Source organism: Phasianus colchicus, chromosome Z, assembly GCF_987193195.1.
Source record: "Phasianus colchicus chromosome Z, bPhaCol1.hap1.1, whole genome shotgun sequence".
Lineage (NCBI taxonomy): Eukaryota > Metazoa > Chordata > Aves > Galliformes > Phasianidae > Phasianus > Phasianus colchicus.
Genome location: NC_143476.1, coordinates 15,500,621 through 15,524,191, shown reverse-complemented (window position 1 = coordinate 15,524,191; position 23,571 = coordinate 15,500,621). Strand labels below are relative to the sequence as shown.

Here is a 23,571-nt window from a genome sequence, read left to right as displayed (position 1 = left end):
GATATGTTTCTGTTTCTAATCTCAATGGTAATCCGATATGTGGCTGTAAAGTAGTAAGCACCATTCAAAACAGAACAGTTTTTTTTTCCTCACTGATCTCATATATTCTGTTAAGTTGCAAAGATTTGATTCCAAGATTAAAAAAAAAAAAAAGTATCAATGATATCGTCAGTCACATAAAACGTATGCACAAATAACTAACAGCTATTTCCCTATGAAAAAGTTTAAAGGTTTGTGTTTGTTTTTTTTTCTGTCAGCAATCACTAGGGGCAATCTTGTATTTATTGCAAAGCAGAGGTAATTTTAAATTGCTTTTGTATGTATAAGCTTGCTAGTTTTATAGTTAGATTGTTAAGTAAAAAGAATAAATCAAGGAAAAGCTCTGACTGACAGTACTGTCCATGCTTCTAGAATCTGGCATTTGAATGGTGTGATTTGTTCATACTTTTCTTAATCCCTAGAATTAAATCACTGAAACAGATTCACTGTGTTCTTGGGGGGGGGGGGAGGAGATTCTGTGCGAGTTACTGTTACAACTCAGGCAGAGGTAAGACAGTTGCTGTCAGATTTGAATACAGAGAGAAAGAAGAAGACGAACATACTTCAAAAAGATGATTTGAGGTGTCTGTGTGCCATTGCCAGCATAGTGTGGTGTCATGAAGGATTTTGGCACCTTGATGAGGGGATCCTCCAGCCTTCCTGGGGCTACTGTCTGGCCAGGCCCAAAAGGGCCGATGGTGCAGTGCTGCAAATTCAACACCAGGAAGGACTCAACGAGAGGAAACTGCCATATCTCCATTGATTTCAGCAAATTCAGGCTGATTGACCTCAATGAGAAAGGACTGAAGAATACACATCCTCTGCCTCATTTTCTGCATTTTTTTCTTTTAGTGAGATGGTTTGGATCATTGTTCCATTTTACAAATCAACACGTTCTGCACTGGATGCATTTGTGATCCTCCGCATGTCCCTCAGAGAGCCAGCAGGCTCAGACCCTTCCAATATTGAGCGTGGCTTCGCAGATCTAGAGAGGCCAGCCGAATGTATCTTTTCATCTTGCTCTGTTCTGAGTTTAGAAATAGTATTTAATCTAATTTAATTTAATTTCACGAACGCCAGCACGCAATATATTCTATAAAGTAAAAACTATTTTGCAAAGAGGTAGCTTCATGATGAACAAAATAAAAAATCTTCTGTACAGTACAGGTGGATACAATATTATCCTCTCTGAAAAACAAGTGCAGTATGATACTATTGTTTTATCCTTTTAATTCTCATTCCTGCAGAGACAGACTTCCCTGCACTGGTTTTGCTGTGACAGCACTGAGCATGTTGTGGGATGCCACCGCCCACTAGCTCTAACCTATGACCAGGCCCTTTGTTACAACTAACAAACACCAGTAGGGGCCCTGTTTTACAGTGAGCTTTCCCCAAAGTCAAGCACTGAAAACTTCCCCCTTTATTTTAACTATTGAAAAGATAAATGTAAACATAAAATGAGTTGGAGAAATTTGTTGCAGCATCGAATGCTGACTTCAGCCCCCCTTCTGATCCTGTTTGGAGGCTTGTTTGAAAAGTTCCTCTTCCTTCTGTTGAAGGTAAAGTCTAATATACCAAAGTCATTCTCAATTGGCTCTTCACAGTCTCTTTGAAACCAGCATACACACAGGCCCTGTCTCTTCTCCTTACTCCTGCCAGTTGTCCTATAATGCCATGGTACAACTGTATCCGCTTTGAACAAAGATTTTCTCAGTGGGTTTTTTTTTATCTTGTCTATGCTTCTCATTTGTTTTAAGCAAGGACATACAGAAGTGGTATCTGCACATCTCAAGGATGCATTTTGGAGAATGTGCGGCCTTAGTTCTGTTGGCTAATTTCCATGTAAATCAGTATCTATGTTGTTATTTTCATGGGAAATAAAGCTTCACTTGCAGTGTGTTTTTAAGTTGACCCAATTATCAGGCAAACACAAATCTGCAGACAATGAAACTTTTCACAAAGTCTCTCTGATTTTGCTCAGAATCAGTTGTCCCTGTTGCCAAAAAAGGACCATTCTGCAGTAACTTGTTTCCCATGAGATCCAGCAACGGATCAGTGGCACTGCTGGGAGATAGCTGGAAACACTGCTGGGAGATAGCTGGAAACATTCATGCAACACAGCTTTCAGGCTGTTGCTGGAGAGAGGAGAGTGCAAATGGGAGATGCTTTTGGCTTCTGTGGAGTCAAAACTTTTGTTTTTTATTTTATTTTATTTTATTTTATTTTATTTATTTCAGGTCTAACGTGATTTTTGTTTTCCTTCTCATTTCAAGCATCTAATGTTTAGAAGGAATTCTTGCAGCAGGACACCCCGACCAGCACAGTGCTGTTCTCCCACTGCACAACACTCTGCTTTCCCATACGGGATATCAGTCCTCTGATATTGCTGATATTATGTAAAGAGGCAGAAGCTGCGTTAAGAAATCAGACTCATAGGGAAGCCTTTATGTATCGCTCTGCAACTTACACTGATGCTAGATGTGTATTTAAGGATTTTGCTCACCTCCCCATCTAATCCTTGCTCTGCTGACAACGGTTGCAGTGGCAAGCGTTGGGTTTCCCTGAAGAGTGGGGTCACAAGGAGCTGAGTACCCGATTACGGCAATAAACCGCGCACAAAGGGCCCACCACGCTGCACTCCGAACCAAGTACCAGGTCGGGCGCGCCGGGAGCCGGCAGCGGCTTCCCTCCGCGAGACACAGGGCCGGGGCGAGCTGCGCTCCGTGGGCTGGGGAAGGGCCCGTGCTCTCGGGGCCCAGCGAGGCTCGGCTGCACCCGGGGCAGCCCGGCCAGCGTCGCGGCGCCGCGGCGCGGGAGTAGTGCCGGGTGCCCGCCCGGGCGGGGCGGGGCGGGGCCGGGCCAGAGCCGACCGGGCCGGGGCCCGGCGCGTCCCGCCCCGTGGGGGTGAGCGGCGGGCGGGGGCAGCGCGGTCGCCGCCGCCGGGGCGCAGCTGCCCGCCCGCCGCCGGGCGCTGTGTGCGCACACGGTCTGCGCTGCCTGCAGCCCTCCTGCCGCCGGCGCAGGGCGCACGGACACGCAGGCACACGCGGGGACGCGGCCCGCGCTGCCGAGCTGCCCGCCTCGCCAGGGGTGGCTGTGCTCCACGGGGTTCCACGCTCTGCCCTGCGCTGCCCGCGGATCCCCCGCAGGGCCGATGGGGAGTAGTGGGAGGATGCGCCTGAGCCGCGTGTGCTGCGTCTTCTACCAGCTGTGCGTTCTGTCCAGCGGACTGGCCGCAGGTTAGTGCCATCCCCGGTAGCCACTGCCCGCTGCATGCGGGAGACGGCGGTGCTCAGGAGCAGTGCTTCCAACTCGGTGCTGTTTTCCGAGTGTGTGTGGGATGGGTGCGCGCATACAGCCACCCCGTGTATCTGGTTGTGGAGGCTGTGTGTATGCGCGTGTATATAAGCACACAGTGGCGTTGCTCTGTGAATCTTACGTGAATTACATTGTGATCTGGTGTGCGTGCAGTGCGTTGGAGTCGCCAGTGATGATAACGTGGTAGTGATGGGGATGCAGTGTGAGCGGCTGCCAGCGGTGCGTGCGCTCAGCAGAGTGCCGCCGGGAGGGCGCGTGCATTTGGCTGCACTTTTGGAGTCGCTGGGTATTGCGAAATGTGCTAAGGACAAGGCTGAAATTTTCAAAGTTGGTGTTTTTGTTTGTTTGTTTCGTTTCGTTTTTTGTTTTGTTTTGTTTTCAGATACTCAGGGTTTTTCTGTTAAAATGCATGTATGCTTAAGCGGCACGAAAAAGTTGCCAGTTTTTCGTCTAAATGAAAGTTTTGTACAACTCCCTACATGGAGGCGACGGTCGGAAAGAGGAACGCCCCCGGCGCTGCGGGCAGACCGGGAGCGCAGTCCACCCAGAGCCGAGCGGCACGGAGACCTCTGGCGGTGCCAGCTCGCCCCACCTGCGGACGGACGGAGAAGCCGAGTGGCGCCCGCCGTGTCCCGGGGCTGGGGGACCTAGGGAGCGCGCCGAGGGCTTCTGTCCTGCACCGCGGGGTGCTCGCTCACGCACAGCCTCTGCTTCCTTCCCGCAGGTCTCCATGCTTCAGTGGACTCTGAGGAGTGGGAGATCGTCTTCCCCGCGCTCTGGAGCCGGGGCCAGCAGGAGCCGGCGGGCGGCAGCGGCGGCGGGGGCGGTGGCAGCGCCGAGCCCGGCTGCGGTAACCGGAGCAGCGCGCCCAGCGCGCCCGCGGCACCCGGCCCGGCGACGGGCAGCTCTCGGGAAGTGCGCTCCGTCTCCTCCTCGGTGGAGGGTCCGGCGCAGGCCGCAGGGGAGGCGGCCGAGGAGGAGGACGCCGAAGATGAGTACGAGTCTCAGGAGTTTTACCACTGGCCCCCCCTGCCTCAGGGCTCTGGTGCCACCCCGCAGCTGCCAGCAACACTGTCCCCCCCGCCACCGCCTTTGGCCGAGGATGGAGACGAAGTGTTGCTGAGGATCCCGGCCTTTGCCCGGGAGCTGTATCTGCTGCTCAAGAGGGACAGCCGCTTCCTGGCTCCTGGCTTTGCTGTGGAGGAACGACACGGGGGCGACAGCAAAAGCCCGCAGGGTACTGCTCAAGGGCAGCCTGAGAGAGCTTGTTACTACAGTGGTGCTGTGCTTCGCTACCCAGGCTCCTTCGCTTCCTTCAGCACCTGTGGTGGATTGGTAAGATGACCTTGCATGTAGGGGCAGCACCAAGGTCTCCATCCCAGGACCACCTTCATCTGCCACTTTTCACTTCATTCTTTACCTGAGGTCCTCCTGGGTCCTGCTTATTATCCCAGTTTTTAACCACTTTGCTATTCATCACTAATTTTTAGACCCAGTCATTATTTTTATCAAATCTTACCTCCAGATTCACTTATTCTCTCAGTTTCTTACTTTTCTTTTTTTCTCTTGAATCTTTTCATACATTCCTGTGCCATTCTTTCTTCATCTCTTCTCATTTGTCATTAATCGTATGTTGTTCCTTTGTGTGTTCTTGTAGTTTCCTGCCATGCTCAGTCACATTCCTTTTTCTCAATATTCCCATCTCATCTCCAAACCATGTATAAACCTTTTGTTCGTCATTTTCATATTCACGTTATTCTAATTTTTGGTCTACTACTTCTCTTTTGCATCTCAGATTTCAGGCTTTTCTGTCTTTTCTACATCTATCAGTATCTTATCTCCCCCTTCTTACCTTAATTCTTCCTTTTTTCTTTTATTCTTCTCATTCCTTAATCTTTTTGCTCTAACCGGCAGTTTTCCCTAAGCATGATACCTGTAGTCACTTGGATTTGTTACTCTGTATCTTTTTTTACTTTCATTTCCTTCATAGAAGTAAGCCATGGGTAAGTTCTCAACAGAAAAATTAAGAGTCAGATCTTTTCTTGAATAGTTTTTTCTTCAGGACCATTTGACTTTATGTCACCTATTTCATAAAAAATTTCACCTGCTATACTTTATGTTAGATCACTCCTGATTTTTACCATGTAAAGGCCAGAACTGGGCACATTGACAACAGCAGTGGTGATCCAGGTAGCTTCAATCCCAAGATACTTTGAGGTAGATGAAAAGATTAGGAAGCAGATGGGATGATGTAAAATGATGGCAAGATTTTGAACAAAACTAATTATTTTTCTCATTGTGGGATATTATATAGCATCATGAATACGTATGCCTGAAGCACTTCACAGAATGTAGAATATAAACAGTAATAGTGCTAGGGAGTTCACATCATGGTGACCCTGATTTGTTTGTTTTTATGGTGGCTGAATGTAAATCTTTACAGTCACGTGGTAGATGCTTTCTGGTATTCTTTCTGAACTTGAACATCTAACTTATTCCATTGTCAATTCATGAAGATATGCCTGTCTGTGTTTTATTTGCTTGGTCGTGGAATGAGACTGAGTAAAATGTGGAAACTGTTACTGCCTGTTCATTTGCCTGCTTGGCTTTATTCGAAACTCAAACCCCAAACTGAACGTGGTGGAGAGGGAACATATGTAGATTGACACCAAATAAAATATTGCCTGCACTTCTGCAAGGTGAAAGTGCTAAGTTTCACATAGCTCTTAAGTGGTTGGCATCTAATTGTTGACATTTTGTCAGATTTTCCAAAGCAGGGTAGCAAAATTATTTGTGGAGATAAATATTGAAAGTCAGTTGTTTGAAAACAGTCACAGAAAGGTTTTTTTTTTTTTTAATGTTCTGCAAAAGCACTTTACTTCTATGCTCCTTGTTCTTGTTATAATTTTTTTTTTTCTACATTGCATGTGGGTAGGACTATGTTGGAGAAAATGTTTGCAAAGAAATTGGTAATAAGAGATAATTATCGCAAGTATCTGCTCAGAAGTGATTTATGTCGTTGTGTATCTGTAAATCTTTCTAGTTTAAAAACTGACATTTATTGTCTGAATAGGCTCCAGTGCCTTAGGAGAGCTCTTAGTAATTATTGAAGCAGACTGTTCCTGGGAGTACAGTTTTGCTTTCAGCTTATTGGCAGTCTCAGCATGCATGTGCTGAGATCATGTTTCCCTTTCAGAAGGCTGGAGTTGGAATACCGATAAGGTTCTGTGCATCTCAACAAGATTAGAAGGTGTTGTTGATATTGATGGTCTTGTCATCATCCTCAGCCATGCAGTCTTGTTTGCAGTGAAATGAGTGAGCAGCTGTTGTTCTGGAGAGTGTTACTGCGTCAGGTACAGAGCTGAAAAATTGCACAGTGATGCTACGTTAAAGTTGTCATAACAAATCTTCAGTTATTTGTCATTCTTTATTCAGCCATTGCTTGGACTCTATAAATTGCTCTGTTTCCAAAAGTCTTAAAAAAACATCATATGTATGTTGTACATCCTGCTTCCTTTAGGCCTTTTCCTGCAAGAAGAGCCAGGCAGTATTTCAGATTATGTTTTCTGTTTTCAAGATGTAAAGATTCATTGGAACTTAACCCTACAAATATTTTATTGTGCTTACTTCCATTACAGCTTAATTTCCATTTTATATATAATGAAGTTTCAGAGAAAACATAGCACGAATGTCCTAGATACACTCTTATTTCAAAGCCTTGTGAATTTCAAGTTAGGTTTGCCAGATGGCATGCGCCTTGCAAAATTAAAACAGTGAGCCACTTAGTATATCTCTTAGCTTCCACTCTTCAGTTTTTTCTTTTCAGTGTAAAATACAGTGTCTCTGTAGACAAACAAAACTTCAACCTTACTTCTTGTGCTTTTTAGGTAGCATTTTAGTTAATGTGTTTATTCGGCTGATAGACAGCAGTGATTGTGTCACACAGGAGGATGGCTGAAGAACAGTAGAAGCCAGTAAGAGGTTTGGCACAGTGGGACTATATGTCACATCCCTGGAAGCATTCAAGGCCAGCCTGGATGGGGCTTTGAGCAACCTGGTCTAGAGGGAGGTGTCCCTGCCTGTAGCAGGGGGCTAGAACTAGATGATCTTGAAGGTCCTTTCCAACTCAAACTACTCTGTGATTCTATATGGACCCGTCACTGGGAAATTTGCCTGTAGGTCTGCTTTTGAAATAGTGTGCAGGATCTTCACTAAAATTAATATAAGTCCTTACGTAAGATTTCACACCATCCAAATCAGGATGCGGATGAGGGTCCCAACTTCACAGATTGGAGAGACTTCACATGGGGAGACATGGCAGAGACATGCAGGAAATTGAAAAAAAAAAGTCTGTGTAGACATCAAACTGGCAGAAAGATAGAGGAATGTTCTTATGGATATTTTAGGCATCTTTTCCCTTGAAATTGAATGTGGATGCATTCTGAATAGTTCAATGCAGTTGGATGAAGGTCTGCACAGCGCTGAAGCTCCTCTTATTTCCTGCTTCACTGTTCTTGGGAGCTTCAGTGGCATTCTTTTTTCTTGAACTGTTTGTCAGGAGCCAGTGATAATAATAGGGATGATAACATATAATAATGTGAGTATACAAGAGAAAAATGAGAGGTATTTTTCAGGTAATTGCTAAACAGATTCTCACTGTCAGCAGTGGCTTCATTTGGCAACCTGTCTTGAGAAATGAAGGAAACATAACTGATATTTTCTGATCAAACTAAAGACTGGAGATATACATGGACTGTATATAAACTCTGTCCCTGTGACTTCACTGTACTCTCAGAGATCACATGATCCATGGTGCAGCCTTTTACACATCCTTGGTAAAACACTCAGAGCTTCTTGCATCCCTTTGTAGCTGAATGAGATTTGTTGAGTTCATTTGGGGATTCTGTGCTGGTGCTGTGGGAAGATTAATATAGAGAGGTTTCCAAAAATTCTCCATCTGTATGCCGACTGCCTGGTTGTTGTTCATCATTAGCCAAATACCAGGATGCAAGCAGTTCTGCTGATGCCAGTAAGACTGCTGTTTTGGAAGTGACGAACTGCAGAGCCAGACCATTAATTATTTAAAGAGTTGTTTCTATTGCATGTTTGTGTTTTGCTTTAATATCTGAAATAAGAAAAAAGTGCTTCTGAGCAGTTGTAACTAGTAATACAAATTGAATTGAAACTGGTGATTCTGTCAGAGCATACTGTAGCGGAAACTTACTGTAAACTTGGAATTAAGAAATTTGGCTACTGGTTCTGCTCTGCTGCTAGCATGGAAGTTGAAGTAGTCTCACTACATTTCCCAGAAGAAAGCAGTTAACACTGCAGATGAGTTCTTTATCCCCTACTTCATTTCAGAGAGATATTCAATGTCAGTTTTTCTCTTTTCCTAGCAATGAAGTGCTTACATCAGTACGCAGGGCTAGGTGTTGATGAGTAGGGATTTCCCCACTATATCATTTTTCCCTTACCCCTTCTTTTTCCTTTTGATTCTTCTCCTTTTTTCCCGTTTCTTGAACTGAAGCAGTCTCTAATAAATAGATAACAGCTAAGAACAAGGATTTAAATGTGTTTTTTTCATTCCGGAATATATGGGACTGTTAGGAAATGCAAACAGCAGAAAACATTATGCAGAGGACAGACAAGAAAATGCAGCTCTTTGCAAATATGCTGTTCACTGCTATGCTTTGCTGGTTATAAAACTTGTGTGGAGATCTGTCTAAACAGACAGCATTGCTGACAGGGTTAATTTGCAGGGCAGAAGCTTTGAAATTAGTCTGTGTGTTTCAATAATTTCACTAGATGATAAGAATGCAAAGTGGATCATGGTAGATCTACTGGTTCTGTAAACGTGTTTTGAAGAATTAGCATCAGATGCTACTTACAGTGGAATTCAACGTGTGTTTTCCCAGAGACTTGAGTGGGATTAAGTCATAGTGCATCTCCAATCCAGTTCAATGAAGGGCCTTGTCTAGGAAAGTATATGATGCTTTTCAAGTTTTTTAGTCTTCATTGCCTTTCAGAAGCAGGTATTTCAAAGTCTGGTCAGTAGTTTATAGATGAATAATTTCTGGTTTACTATATATATACTGTCAGTATCAATTCTGCCAGTATCTGAAAAGAATGGATACCTGTAGTTATTTATCATGATGGGATGTGCCAAGTATCATTGGATAATCACATTTTAACAAGTAGTTTGATCAGTAATGCCTTACTTAACAATAAAATTGAAATTAGGATGTGTAAAAAACAGACCTATGTTCCTTCTTTTACTTATGAAATACTTATGTACTACTTCACTAAGGTTCAGAAAAAATCCTTAAGCACCATTACAGGAAATAAATTCTCACTTCTGGCAAACATTGTGTTTTGAAGGTGCATTAATTGCATCTTCATTGGGATCCATAGATTTATGGATGTTCATGTTCCTCAGGTAGTTGTGAAACTAATCTTCACTTATAGTGGAAGGACATTGTTTCCCCAGCCCCTGGAAGCTTCTTCTGAACCATCCTCTAAAGGACTGTATGTAGAACGGTTGTCAGTAAAGACTGAGGCAAGAAATGTGTTGATTACTTCAGCCTTGTCCATTGTTAATTGCCTGTATTGCTCATGGAATGATGAGTTGAGGTGGGGGGGAGTGGGGTATGCCTTCTTGTACTTTCCTTTTCTGGTTTATTTACTGTAGAAGCCTTTCATGTTTTTTGCACCCCTTTCCAAGACCAGTTCCAGTTAGGCCTTTGCCTTCCTGACCCTATCCCTACCCTGCCTAGCAGCATCTCTGTACTCCTCCCAGGGTACCTGCCTCTGCTTCCAAAGGCTGTTCTTTTTCCTCTCAGTTTTGAACAGCAAGTCCTGGTCAGACATGCTGTTCTCTTGCCTTCCTTTCCTGTCTTCCTGCACCTGGGGATGAAGAGCTCATATGCCCTAAGGAAAGTTTCTTTAAAGATCTGCCAGCTCCATTCTACTTCCTTGTCCTTGAGGGCATTTTTCCCAAGGGGTTTGTTGACTAGCTCCATGAAGAGTTGAAAGTTGGCTTTCCTAAAATTTAGTGTCCAAGAGTACTGAGGATATTGGTTAATGTAGTAGCCAAGCAAATCTTAGTGATGTTTGAAAAGTCATGGTGGTCAACTAAAGTCTTTAATGACTTAAAAAAAGGCAATATCATATCCATTTTTAAGAAGGATAGAAGGGTAACTCAGGGAACTACTGGTGTGTCTCATCACAGCCTTACCTCTTCAGCTAGAGAAGATCATGGAACAGATTCTCCTGGAAGCTATGCTAAGGCACATGGAAGGCAGGGAGGTGATGGGAGATGACCCTTATGACTTGGTGAAGGGCAGGTCCTGCTTGACCTACCTATGCTCATCTATGATGTCATGAGTTCATCAGCAAACAAAGGAAGAGCCATTGATGTCATCTGTCTGATCCCACAAAACATCCTTGTCTGTAAATTGGAAAGATACAGATTTCATGGGTAGACCATTTGATGTATGAAGAATGGATTGCAAGATTGCACCCATAGGGTGGTGATAAATGTCTCAATGTTTGGATGGAGGTAAGTGGAGGTAATCATGCTCTTTGTTGGTGAGACCTTGCCTGGAGTGCTGCATCCAGATGTGGAATTCTTAGTAGAGGAGAGACATGGACCTGTAGGAAGGGGCCACAAAAATGATCTGAGGGATGGAAAACCTCCTGTATGAGGATGGGCTGAGAGAGCTGGGGCTATTCAGTCTACAGGATAGAAGGCTCTAGGGAGATCTTACAGCAGCCTTTCGGTATCTAAAGATAAGAAAGAAGAGGACAGACTCTTTAGCAGGGAAATGGTTTCTAAAGAGAAGAGATTTTGACTGGACAAAAGGAAGAAATTTTTTTAAGACAAAAGTAGTGAAACATTGGAACAGGTTGCCCAGAGAGGTGTTGAATGGCCCATCGAGGCATTCGAGGTTATTCTGAAGAGATCTCTTAGCAACCTGATCTAGCTTTGAGTCGCCCTGTTCACTGCAGGGGAGTTGGACTAGAGGTCCCTTCCAACTCAACTATTCTATGATTCTATGATTCAAAATTGGTGGTATTAATTTATACTAGTGGAATGACATATGATGGGTGCGAAACACTGTAGATATTCAAGATACTCTGACAAGACCTTTAAATTTAATTAAGTTTCTAAAAGCTGGAGGTTTTATTTTTTTATACCTATCCACTGAGAATAGTCTGACTTTGGAGATTGTCTCAGTACAAGCAGAATGAAATTGTACTAGAACAACAGAAATGAAATAAAGACTGTTGTCCTAAAATTCTGCATGTATCTTTAACTACAGCTATTCCCAAGAGTTTTTTAGAAAAGGGCAAATATTAGCAATATTCACAGTCCATCTGATATACAAGGGCTATATTTAAACACTGCAAAATAAGGATTATATAATTAATCATTAATTATATATTAAAATAAAAATATATTAATTATATAATTAAATTATCCTAGAGTTTTCCAGGGTAAAGGTAAGTCCACTCTGGCTTGTAGACACCCAGCATTTGGGGATCCTTAATGAGAGAAATGACACTCATGCAATAAATTATGTGTTTAGAGCCCCTCTTTAAAAACAAAACAAAACCAACAAACAAAAACAGGACTAGCTCAAGACAAAAGAATGCGAGAAATTGCTGATTTTTTTTTTTCTGATTTTTTTTTCAGATACCTACTTAAAATGCTAAAATATTATTACTTAGGTTACTATCTGTCTGGTGTTGCATTGTGAGTTTGTTAAGAAAAATAAACTTCACTGAGAGAAATAAATTCATGAATGAGGGTACCTAGTGATTATCCTTAATGGAGAAGTCACAGGTTCCCATAACTTTGCTTGGCTGATTTCCACTGATGTCTTACTATGTTTTAAGTATTTTTAATCAGGCAATATCGAATTCAGTATTAATAGATGGACTGAACAGGGCATGAATGGAAATGTCAGTCCTGAATGTAAAGCAACTTTGATCTACTTCAGAAGTAGCTTTCTTGACCAAAAAACAGAAGAAACCATGGGAAAATCAAAATTGAGTAGAGAAGCCATAAATAATTAAAATCAAGGCTATGACTGCAATCATCTGGAGCAACTGGAATATACATTCAGTTAAGGCACTATTTATAAACGTTGCTTTATCTTATCTGAGAGGCACCTTAATTGAAAACAAAAGTTCAGTTTTATTTTTTTCGTGAAGAAACTGTTTAATTACTGTCGTGAAGAAATACAAAACAACAAAGATCTGTGTAAAGAGAAAGGACTAAAACCTTTTTATTTTGATTCTTGAGCTCTGATGCTGCAGCCTGCTGCTCTTCATCTTTATGTTTCTGGTTGAAATAGCATTTTGCTGTTTTTTTATTTTCTATATCTGAGACTCTTCTTAACTGATAATAAGGATAGATCTTTTAAACGTGGGAAGAGCAGTGTTAGTATACAGCAACAAGGTTTAGCAGATCAGTTTTGATTTAGGCCATGACTGCATTTGAGTTATAATGATCTCTGTTTTCTTTAATATTAAGTATGGTAGCATGCTATATGAGATGTTGGGCCAATATACCATGTGGCAGTGATTTCTTTATCCTTCTAAAAACCTCTTCTATAGTCGTGTAATCATTCCATCCTGAGACATGTTGGATTTGTGATTCCGATCCTACTTATAATAGCCAGTTTTTCTCTACAGGTGCTTAGTTTCAGTACTAAATACATCCTTTGTAGTATATTTCCAAGACAGAAAAGAAAAACACGCTATCTCCAGTGCAGTTTTATGTTAAAATTATGAGTCTTCTGAGATCTCTACTCTTAATTAAGAAATATAAAATTATCGAGGTGATTTGGCAAGGCATAGTAGTGCGATGCTACATCAGAAAAACTCAATAGGTCCATTAATTAAATGAGTAAAGTTTTGACCCTATAATTTGGATACAACTGCTTTAAACGGAAGAGGGAGAATGACACTGCACTGAGTCTACCTCACCTTCAATTTTTAAGGTTAGAGAAATTGGCAGTCTTTCATTACCTTTTATCTGTATCTCATTACCCATGCCAGTTGTACATTCTATAGCAAATATATAGGATTTTTAAAGTGAACATATGTTCTCTATGTTGCAGCAGTTGTGATTTTATGTTTTCGAAGTGGTGCTCGTTCTTTTTTAAAAAAATCCTTGAACCTACAAGAATGGACATTTGTTTTTGTAGTTTCTCATAGGTTGTGATGGAAAAAAACTGGAATATCCACTATTTCCAAAGTGTATCACCATAAAAAAGTATGAGAGTTGGGAAATACAGAAAATTACAACAGAAAGTATCTGCTGTGAGAGAGTCATTGTGGGGTTGCTGATATCTGAGGATATGTGAATACCATTTTGTGAAAACGTAGAGATAGGAGTAGGACATAGTGAGGGAATGATGCACACTTGTCTTTGTTATGGGATAACACATTACTCATGTGATCATCACCATCTCATTGATGACTTCAGTGACATAGTTTTGAGGATTGGTCGACTGCTTCTAGTTTAAGCAGAATCAGCAATGTAGTGGAAACAGTGGGAAGTATGATGAGTGTGTGCATTTGTGTGTTATACTGCATATCCAGACTGTAGCTGGTCAAATTTTAATAAATTAATAGCACATGATATTTATATTAGATTGAAAATCAGGTGCTGCTTTAGCAATTCAGTTACCCTTTTTCTCCTGGACTGGACAGTCTGCTCTTCTTGATTATTTTTATCACTTCTAGTAATGGGATAGAAAAGCAAAGAAATACTATTTTTACTGTGATAAATCAATATTGTAGCATTAGTTTCCAATAATACATGTGCTTGCAAAGAAGTCAGTATAAGAAAAATTTGTTGGAAGCCTGTGATATGAATGGTTTGTATAGGTCTGCAAGTATGTTGGTCAGAATTATTTTCCAAATAAGTTTTTTTTTTTTTTTTTAAGCATCTGAAAATGTAGAAATGTGCCTAAAACTGCTTGTAACGTGATTTAGTCTCTGCAGATTATTCTCCAACAACTGGGTATGCTTGTTTTATGATCTCAGCTGTGCTACTTTAAATTCTCATTAGATGTCAGAAGTTTAACTGGGTCAAGTCAGGTCAAGCTTATTTAGACAGTGCATTAAGGAAAATAAAAATATTTTCTGTATTTGATGTTGTTAATTCAGCTGGGTCCGAATTCAGTCTTCTGTGATTCAGTACCATGTAAATATCCTCTTATGTTCTCTGGGCTTATGGGGTGCTGGCTGGAAACAGTGTCCAAGTACTGGCTATGGCAAGTGCCATCTTTTATATAAAATGTTAAGCTGAGCTTCAGCTCTGTTTAATCTCTTTGGTGCTCTTTTTGTCAAGTGTGAGCACGGATTAATCTGATAATCAAGCTATAAACTTGGAAACTCTGGTGTAGCTCTGCTTCTTATATGTAGTGCTTTCCTTTTCTTCTGAAGATTGGAATGGGAAAAAAGGGACTGTGTAAGGGATAAGAAAAAGCTGAATGTCTGTTTTTCTGAGATACAACAGTGGATGAAGGGTGACTTCTCACTTTTAGTGTTTGCAGGGAACATAAAACCAGGTTTGTGCAAATACTGTTAGGACAATGTTTAATTGTGGTCTTGCTGAATTTATTCTGTAATTCACTCTTAATGTACAACTCTGCCTGGATCTTAGACTTCTGTTGTAAGCTCCGCAAGAAACTCTTCTAACATTACTGAAAAAGTTTTTTAAATCTTCCAAGCTTGAGGTCAGTTTGGGGTAATGAAATTGGTACAGGATTTCTTTTGTCCCTCTGTGACAGATGGACCTTGCCTCAAATGTTTGTGAAGTCATCTATGAGGGGAGCGAGGGTGCAAAACTCTGCTAATTATTTGTATTCTTATGCAAGTTCTCCAGGTTTATAAAAGAGAAAAAAGCCTTTTTCCAAAATGCATTTTCCATTTGATTAAGATAATAATTCTTGCAGAATCAATTCTTTCTTTCATGAGGGTGCTGCAACTTCAGTTTATAAGTGATTTAAAAATTATTATTATTTTTATTATTATTTTGCCAATAAAGGAGAAGGAGAATCGAAGCTTAGAAGTATGAAACAACAAACTACTCAAAGTTAGAAAGATGTTCAGATATGGATTTTGATTAGGAGTGAAATAATAGGGTTAAATGACTTCTATATATTTTTAACTTTGTTAAGCAGTGTTAATTAATGATAGTAAATTCTGATATTCTTAGGTATTTCTCTTAAAGCCACCAGTTTTGGATTCACATAATTCTAGACAGGCTAAGCACAAATTTATGTTATAGATGGAATAAATTGATCTGTTGAATTGTAGTTCTGTACTCATAATTTATTTTCTTGACTTGAACTATAGTTCGTAGTTTTGGGAAATTGATGATTTAAATGGAAGTAAGTTCTGTGAAGTGTTGCCTTAAAGTAAGTAGTCTTTGAATGTGTTTCAGTCTCACTCCGTTGGGAAAACTAAAATAATGGAGTGGTAGAGAGATATTTCATTAAGGAATAGGAGAAATTAAATTTTTCTATAGGCAGTCATGGTGGATTTTGGAGATACGTCATGTCCCTCTGTGGCTACGGTGAAAGCACATGAACAGTGATTGCTCATCAGTATCCATTATGTGAATATTTTAATGTCCCTTAGTAAATTTAAATATGGATCTCACGTGTCCTCTTTTTGCTGTTAGGCTAGGCGTTGTATCTACTATAGATTAGTTTACATCTCCTGCATGGTGCTAGGTGTGGAAGGTTTTGTGCTTATCTTTTGTACACAATTATATTTTTACCTGCTTAACATATCATTTCTGTATCTGATGGAGTTATATCCAGGCTTGCACTGAAGAAATGGGGCTGATGCTGTTTCACGAGCTAAAAATAAAACATTTTGATTTATACTCCAGAAGAGTGGTCTTCAGCCTTACCAAAAGAACTCATATTGTACCTAAGCGATCCAAAGAAATATATTTTTACCAGTACTGAGTCTTTAATTGCAAGGATTTTTCCAAATGTGATAGCTTTCCATGTTTATTTTTATTTTTATTTTTTCTTTAGCACTAGTCATATTTAACTCTGCAAAGGGTCCTTATCACACAAAATTAATTATTTCAAAAATGTCATTTTATAGGATATGATCTGGAGTGTATTTTCAGAACAGTCATTAGATGATAAGTGATCTGGAGTGTGACTAAGCCATTTCACTGTAAATAATTTCTAACTTAGCACATATGCAATGCGGCTTTAAAAATCTTGGCTTACTTTGGGGAACCTTTTGCATTTATTCTGGAAAAGAAAGTTGGGATTGTGAAGAAAATAAAAACAAAAAAAACCAACAAAGTAAATCAGTTCTATTTAATATCGTGTTTACTTGATGAGCAAGGTGAAGTAATTATTAAAATGTTTTATCATTTTTTTATGATAACATGGTGGACATAATTTGCTATTTATTTATTCAGTCCTGCCTTCAACTGTACACATAAAGGCTGCATCTTGCTTGTTGAGGTACATCATGGTTTTTAGTTTGCTTGTAGTTTATTTTATTGGTCTGTATCAGTCATATGTGGTTGGTTGAATGTGTTGCAGTACAGTTTTTAAAGAAAAATAAAATAAGATTTTCCAGAGCATTTCAGACTGTAGTCAGAAGGCATCTACCTCATTCATTAATCCATTAATTTTTGAAATGTATCCTGATGTGCTGGTTGGAGTTCAGAGCTGCATACTGCAGTTTAGTTGTACTGTACATCATGCTATGATGTATAAATTGTGTGAGTTTTCTGTACATGGAAAAAATCGAAAAGGCAAGAAAACAAGAAATTATTTACTTAACCTTCAGCTTACTGAATCTATTTAAGATTTCTGTGAGGGGACTTTGTGGTTTGCTGTTTTCATGGATAGAGTTGGGAGTCATGCAAACAGATAAAACGTGTTTAATGTATTATTATTTGGGAGACAAAAAGAGAATCCTTGTCAGCAGTGTTGATATCTTTCATATTTTTCCTTTGGGTTAGCTTCCTTGAAAGCTGGCTGATGCTTCCTTCTGCAGCGGTAGCTGCTTCCTTTAGTTATTTTGGAAGCTGTTCTTGAACCACAGTCAAATCTGATTGTTGTGTTACTGTTAAACTGAAGTCCCCTTTGAGTTGCCATATTATTACCATACCTTGAATACTACATGGAATTGGGATAATGATAAAAATGATAAAAATAATTAGCCCATTTAAGGGATGATAAAAACTTAAAAATATGAAACCTGAAAATTAGAAGTCAGAAGAACTGTGAAAAACTTCTTTTTTTTTTTTTTTAAATCAGAAGCTTTTTTGGTTAGAGCTGCCAATATATACAATTTTTATGTTCTTTTAATAGAATTACAAATTCCACTCTAAATAAATGGATTTCTACTTAAAAGTAAGTTTTTCATGGAAGCAAAGTATTTACAGGAGTAAAGTGAGTGCCAGTTCATGAGTTTTGCACAGACACTGCCCTCTGGGTTGCCTTCTTTTTACTAACTCCAGCTCAATTTATTCTATTACTATTATTATTTAAAGTTCTGGATCCAGTTCTGGATGTTGTGCATATTTTGATAGCTGCACCACTGATGAAGTCTGGCTTGACAATAGGCCTCTTAATTTGTTCCTGGTTATATTAGTCAACACTCCCACTTATCCTGAGCAAATACAATAGTTTTGGAATTTAAGCTAGTTTAAGTGAATTTTTTCACTGTCTCTTCTATGTCATAATGATAGTATTGGTGGACAAGGATGTCATCTGCCTTGACTTATGTAAAGCTTATGATATGGTCCCACCTAACATCCTTGTCTCTAAACTGGAGACACATGAATTTGAAGGGTGTATGACTCAGTTGATAATGAATTGATTAGATGGCCATATCTGAAGGGTTGAGGTCAATGGCTTAATGTCTAGGTGGAGATCAATGATGTTCTTCATGGGTTCTTACTGGAACAAGTTCTGTTTGATATCTTAATTGATGACATAAACAGTGGGTTCTCGAGTGTGCTCTCAGTGATTTCACAGGCAACACCAAGCTGAATGGTGCAGCCTGCACTTCAGAAGTGCAAACATCGTGAAGTCCAACAAAGTCCAGTGCTCCTGGATTGGAGCAATCCCAGACATGACTACGGAGTGGATGATGAGTGGATTGAAAACAGATCTGCATAGAAGGACCTGGGGGTTCTGGTGGATTTCAGTGAGTGACAAGCTCTCCATGAGCCACCAGTGTGCACTTGCAGTCCAGAAGGCCAACTGGTCTGCATCAAAAGAGGAGTCACCAGAAGGGTGTGGAAGAAGATTGTCTCCCTGTTTTCCACCCTCATGAGGTCCCACCAGAAGTACTGCATTCAGCTCTGGGGTCCACCTGATAAGAAGGGCAGGAACCTGTTAGAGCAGTTCCAGAGAAAGATGACAAAAGTGATGAGAGAGCTGGAGAAACTCTTCTATGGAGACAGTTCTAGGAAGCAGGGCTTGTTCAGCCTGGATAAGGCTTCAGGGAGAGTTTATCCAGTACCTAAAATTGACCTACAGGAAAAATGAGAAAAGATTCTCTTCTAGGATAAGTAGATACGTTACATTTTAGGAGGAATTTTTTTACTGGGAAGATGGTGAAGCACTGGAAAGGAATACTCAGAAAAACTGTGTATTCCCCATCCTTGGAAGCATTTAAGGCCAGGTTTGCTGGGGGGAGGATGGGGAGCTTTGAGCAATCTGCTCTAGTGGAAAGTGTCTCTGCCCATGGCAGGGGGTTGAAAATAGGTGCTCTTTCAGGTCTACCCAAAGCATTCTATGATTCTATGAACCCATTGCCTTTTGAAAACAGGTTTTAAATATGATAATCTTATCACAAATGTAATGTAAAAACTTCATGTTTTAACAATGGCTTGTGGCAAATGGATTAGAAATGCTCTCTGGATTATAAAATCAAATCACTCTTAAAAATGCAGTAGACTGTCTATGCCTCATGAATTTTGAGTTGTGGCTAAGGAAAATAAACAAGAGCGTATGCCCATGGTAAGTCTGCATTTCTTAGGTTTTTTTTTTTTTTTTTTAATTCTATGTATAAATCCTTAGGTACTAATAATTTTAAATTTATAGTTTTAATGGTACCTATGGAATACTTTTTATCAGTGAAATTGTAACAGTGTATTTGAGAGTAAATGGAGTTTCATTTACTGTGAACTCAAAATGCACATTTTTCCTTATATTGTATAGTTCCTCACTCTCTTTCCTCTTTTTTATTTTCACACTTTTCCCTCTGTATGAGGGAGATAGAATGTAAACATTTGGCAGACAAATAAATATATAGCTGTGGGGAAATACGTCTGCTGTATCCCAAATCTGGGTAGTTGCAGCCTAGTAAAAAAGAAAGAAAAAGGAAAAAAAAAAAAATTTATACAGTAATTAGTTAGCTGTGTCATAGAATCGTAGAATCACTCAGGTTGGAAAAGACCTTAAAGATCATCAAGTCCAACCACAACCTAACCATACTACCCTAACTTTAACAAGCCAATGCTAAATCATGTCCCTGAGCATCACATCCGAATGGTTTTTAAACACATCCACGGATGGTGACTCAGCCACCTTGTGCTTAACAACCCTTTCTGTAAAGAAGTGTTTCCTAATATCCAACCTAACATGTAAAATGTGTAACAACCTAATGTGTAATATGATAACAGGAAGAAAAGACAGTATTTATGCTTCTGCCAAACATTCTTTGTGTATATACACTTACATGTAACTACAGTTGGTTGTTTTGTAGATGTTGCAATGGAAAGCAAGATTTTAAAGTATGACTTCTGTCAAAATTTTAAAATATAGTTTTGAAAGTCTGTGGTTACTGTTACTCAGCATGTACATATGCACTCTGTAAACTGAATTAAGAATACATAGGCACAAATTTCTTGGCCAAATTTATGTTTCAAGTCAGTCACAGAACAAGATTAGAATTGAAAACCTCGGAGAAAGGCAGAGGACAAAATAAATAGAATTGAACTAGAATTTAGAGATCAGGATAGTATCAACTTAGTACAATGCCACAGCCAGTTCCATGCTGCTTCCTTGACAAGTGATGAGGTAGTGATGATAAGCAGTAGTGTAGACCAGCTTTTATTACCAGAACAAGGGCAAATCTATCCCAAGGGCTGCAATTGGCATGCCCTCTTGCTAGATTTCATGAGGCTCCTGCTGATAATTATTCATACATGTATTTCATATGTATATGTTGGGTAGCACTAAAATTAATTGATGTGAATGATTTCCATGAGACCTTCCTGTAGTTTTACCCCAGCAGGCAGCTAAGCACCACTTGCTCTCTTGCACCAGTGATATGGGACAGAGAATTGGAAAGGAAAAAGTGAGAAAACTTAAAGAATCACACAGAATTACAGAATCAGATAACTGTAGGGCTTTGAAGGGACCTCTGGAGAACATCTAGTCCAAATGCCATGATAAATCAAGATCTGTAGAGTATGCTGCAGAGGAATGCATCCAGGTGGGTTTTGAATATCTCCAAAGAAGGCTCCACAGCCTCACTGGGAAGCTTGTTCCAGTTCTCTGTCACGCACAAAGTTTAAAGTTCTTTCTCGTGGTCAGGTGGAACTTCTCATGTTTCATTTCATGCCTCTTGCCCCTTGTCGTGTCTCTGGGCACAACCAAAAAGAGTCAGGCCCCATCCACTTGACACCCACCCCTCAGATATTTATAAATGTTTATAAGATTCCCCCTCAGTCCCAGGACACTCAGATCCTTCTCTGAAGAACTCCTTTCCAGCAGGTCAGCCCCTAACTTGCAGCACTGTAAGCAGTTAGTTCTCCCCAGGTGTAAGATTGTCTGGAGAGTTGTGTGGAGAGGATTCTCACATCGTTCAGCAAGGGCCAGCTCCTCACAGCTTTGTATCATCAGCAAACTTGCTGAAGGTGCAATCTCTATCCCTTCATCCTGGTCACTGATGAAGATGGCAGATCCAGCACCAATCTCTGGGGAACACTGCTAGTTACAGTCTCCAACTAGTCTGCACTGTAGATCATAACCCTCTTAGTTCTGCCAGTCAGTTTTCAGTCCACTTCTCTGTCCATTAATCTGTCCCACATTGCCTAAGCTTAGCTACAAGTATGTTAAGGGAGACAGTGTCAAAGGCCATGCTAAAAGGCAGACAAAGTCCACTGCTCTTCCCCTATCTACCCAGCCAGTCACGACATCTTGGAAGGCTACCAGATCGTTCAAGCATGATTTCCCCATTGTGAATCTCTGTCAACTTCTCCTTTAAAGGCAGTTTACTAGGTGAAATGAGTGCTGTCAACACAACCAAAGCAAAAGGACTCATTCACTCCTCATCAGCAGGTAGATGTTCAACCACATTCATGAAAGCAGAGTCCATCGTGCCTAACAGTTGCTTGGGAAGACAAGTGAGATAACTCAGAATAATATCCTTCCCTCCCTCATTCCACTCAGTTCTTATGGCTGAGAAAGATATACCTCTTATCAGTTTGGGTCAGCAGTTCCAACTGTGTCCATTCCAACTTTTTGTGTAACTCCAGCCTCCACACTGAAAGGGTAGCTGGAGAAATAGAAAAATCCTTGTTGCTGTGCAAATACCGCTGTTTTATTACTAAAATACCAGAGTTCTTTCACCATTATTTTCATAATAACATAACATTTCATGGCATAACACCATGTCAGCTACTGTGAAGAAAACTAGCTCTGTCCCAGCCAAGACAGACCCTCCTCCAGCTTCAATAAAGATGCCTGGGCTCCTGTAGACCTTCTTGCTTTGTAGTACAAATCATCATGGGGCACAACAGAATTATGTTACCTGTATTTAGACACAGATTTTTTGGTTGCTATCTAGTTTCTAGAAAAATAGACTGTAGCAAGAGTGGCACATTTAGCCATAGAAGCTTATAATTCATATTATTATTACTCATTTGATGTTATTTGTCAGATTTGAAAATTGTACTTTGAATTGCCTCATGGTAGTAGTTTTCAGTGAGTTATTATTAAAGATACTTCAGTTACCTCAAACTGAAATAGATTTAGACTTGTCTTTATGGAGAGAAAGAACAGAATACATTCAACTTGTACAAGGGACTGGACTGTCTGTGTAGGGTAGCAATTGTTTATAAAGGTTTCTGTTGTTATTCTAGAAGAAGTCGTATTGAGAGCTATAAGGTTTCGCTCAACAACAGAGTCCTATTTACCTTTTATCGTTTATTATTTTGAAATTCAAGTGCAGTAGTGCTTTTGCAATTTTTTTTTTTCTATGTTGAAACTATGCTATGCCTTAAAGCAAGGCTTAAAAGAGTTTGGGATGCGTTCTGAGTTTTAAAGCACCAAGCCTATTCCAGTGTTTTGACACAACTAATTTGACTAAAGCAAACTGCAGTCCAACTAGGCTTATTGGAAATTGTTGCCAAAATAGAATGTACAGTGGAGTCCATTTACAATGTGCTATTGAAGCAGTAAATCTGTGAAAAGAATAACATCTGTTTAATTTCAGTAAAACTCTTCATAAAGTTTGTGTGTGTGTATTTTTTTTCCTCTTTTTTTTTTTTTTCCCCCCTCAAAGAATCTATGAAAACTTATGATGTTGTATAGAACCTGCTGGCACATTACCTAGGACAAACTTAATTTTCACCACCATATCTAGATAGTAACGTGTTGAATGCCTTACAGCATGGAAAAAGAAAGTACTGTCAAAGACTACCTGACATGTCTGGTTAGACCAAGGAAATTAAGAGGGTAAAAAAAGAGTACTTTTAAAAAAATGGTATATCAGATGTAACACTGACTTTTAAACAACAAATTGAAAGTAACAAATGTTAGGAATTATGTTATTTCTAATATTTCTGTTACATGTTTGCTCGCTGTTCTGTGCTTTCCTACTTTAATTGGAGACTTCATTTTCATGGTATGATTGTTCTGAAGCCCCACTCTCACAAATGTAACCAGCAGTGTGAGGGAGAGGATTCCAGTAAATTTTGTCCGTTTTTCACTTTGATCATAAAAAAAAAAGTATTTAATCACAAACAACATTTTTTTTCCCCTTGATGCAGTATTTTGCAAGGGGAAAAAAAGGATGCTGAAACCTGTTGGCCAGTCCTAGTTAGGAGGAACATGGTTTTGAACAGGAGAAAAGATTGTAGGCAGCGTGTGTGGACCTGACTGTTTTAGTAGTAAGATCAGAGCTGGGAGGCAC

At 40.1% G+C, this 23,571-nt stretch overlaps 1 protein-coding gene and 1 long non-coding RNA gene across 2 annotated transcripts in view; one reads left to right on the top strand and one right to left on the bottom strand.

The window, feature by feature from the left end:
• Positions 1-3,005: 3,005 nt before the first annotated feature.
• ADAMTS19 (ADAM metallopeptidase with thrombospondin type 1 motif 19) overlaps positions 3,006-23,571 on the top strand; it is a 154,825-nt gene continuing 134,259 nt past the window's right edge. The window contains exons 1-2 of the mRNA XM_090131681.1: positions 3,006-3,278; positions 4,082-4,692. Of these exons, the coding sequence (XP_089987807.1) occupies positions 3,194-3,278; positions 4,082-4,692 (696 nt within the window). The 5' untranslated portion in view covers positions 3,006-3,193. The remainder of the gene's footprint in view (positions 3,279-4,081; positions 4,693-23,571) is intronic.
• LOC149912663 (uncharacterized) lies at positions 6,293-10,773 on the bottom strand. The gene is made up of 3 exons (XR_016461828.1): positions 10,592-10,773; positions 9,246-9,474; positions 6,293-6,718 (listed from the first exon to the last, which is right to left on the bottom strand). It is a non-coding gene; the product is annotated as an uncharacterized LOC149912663 (long non-coding RNA).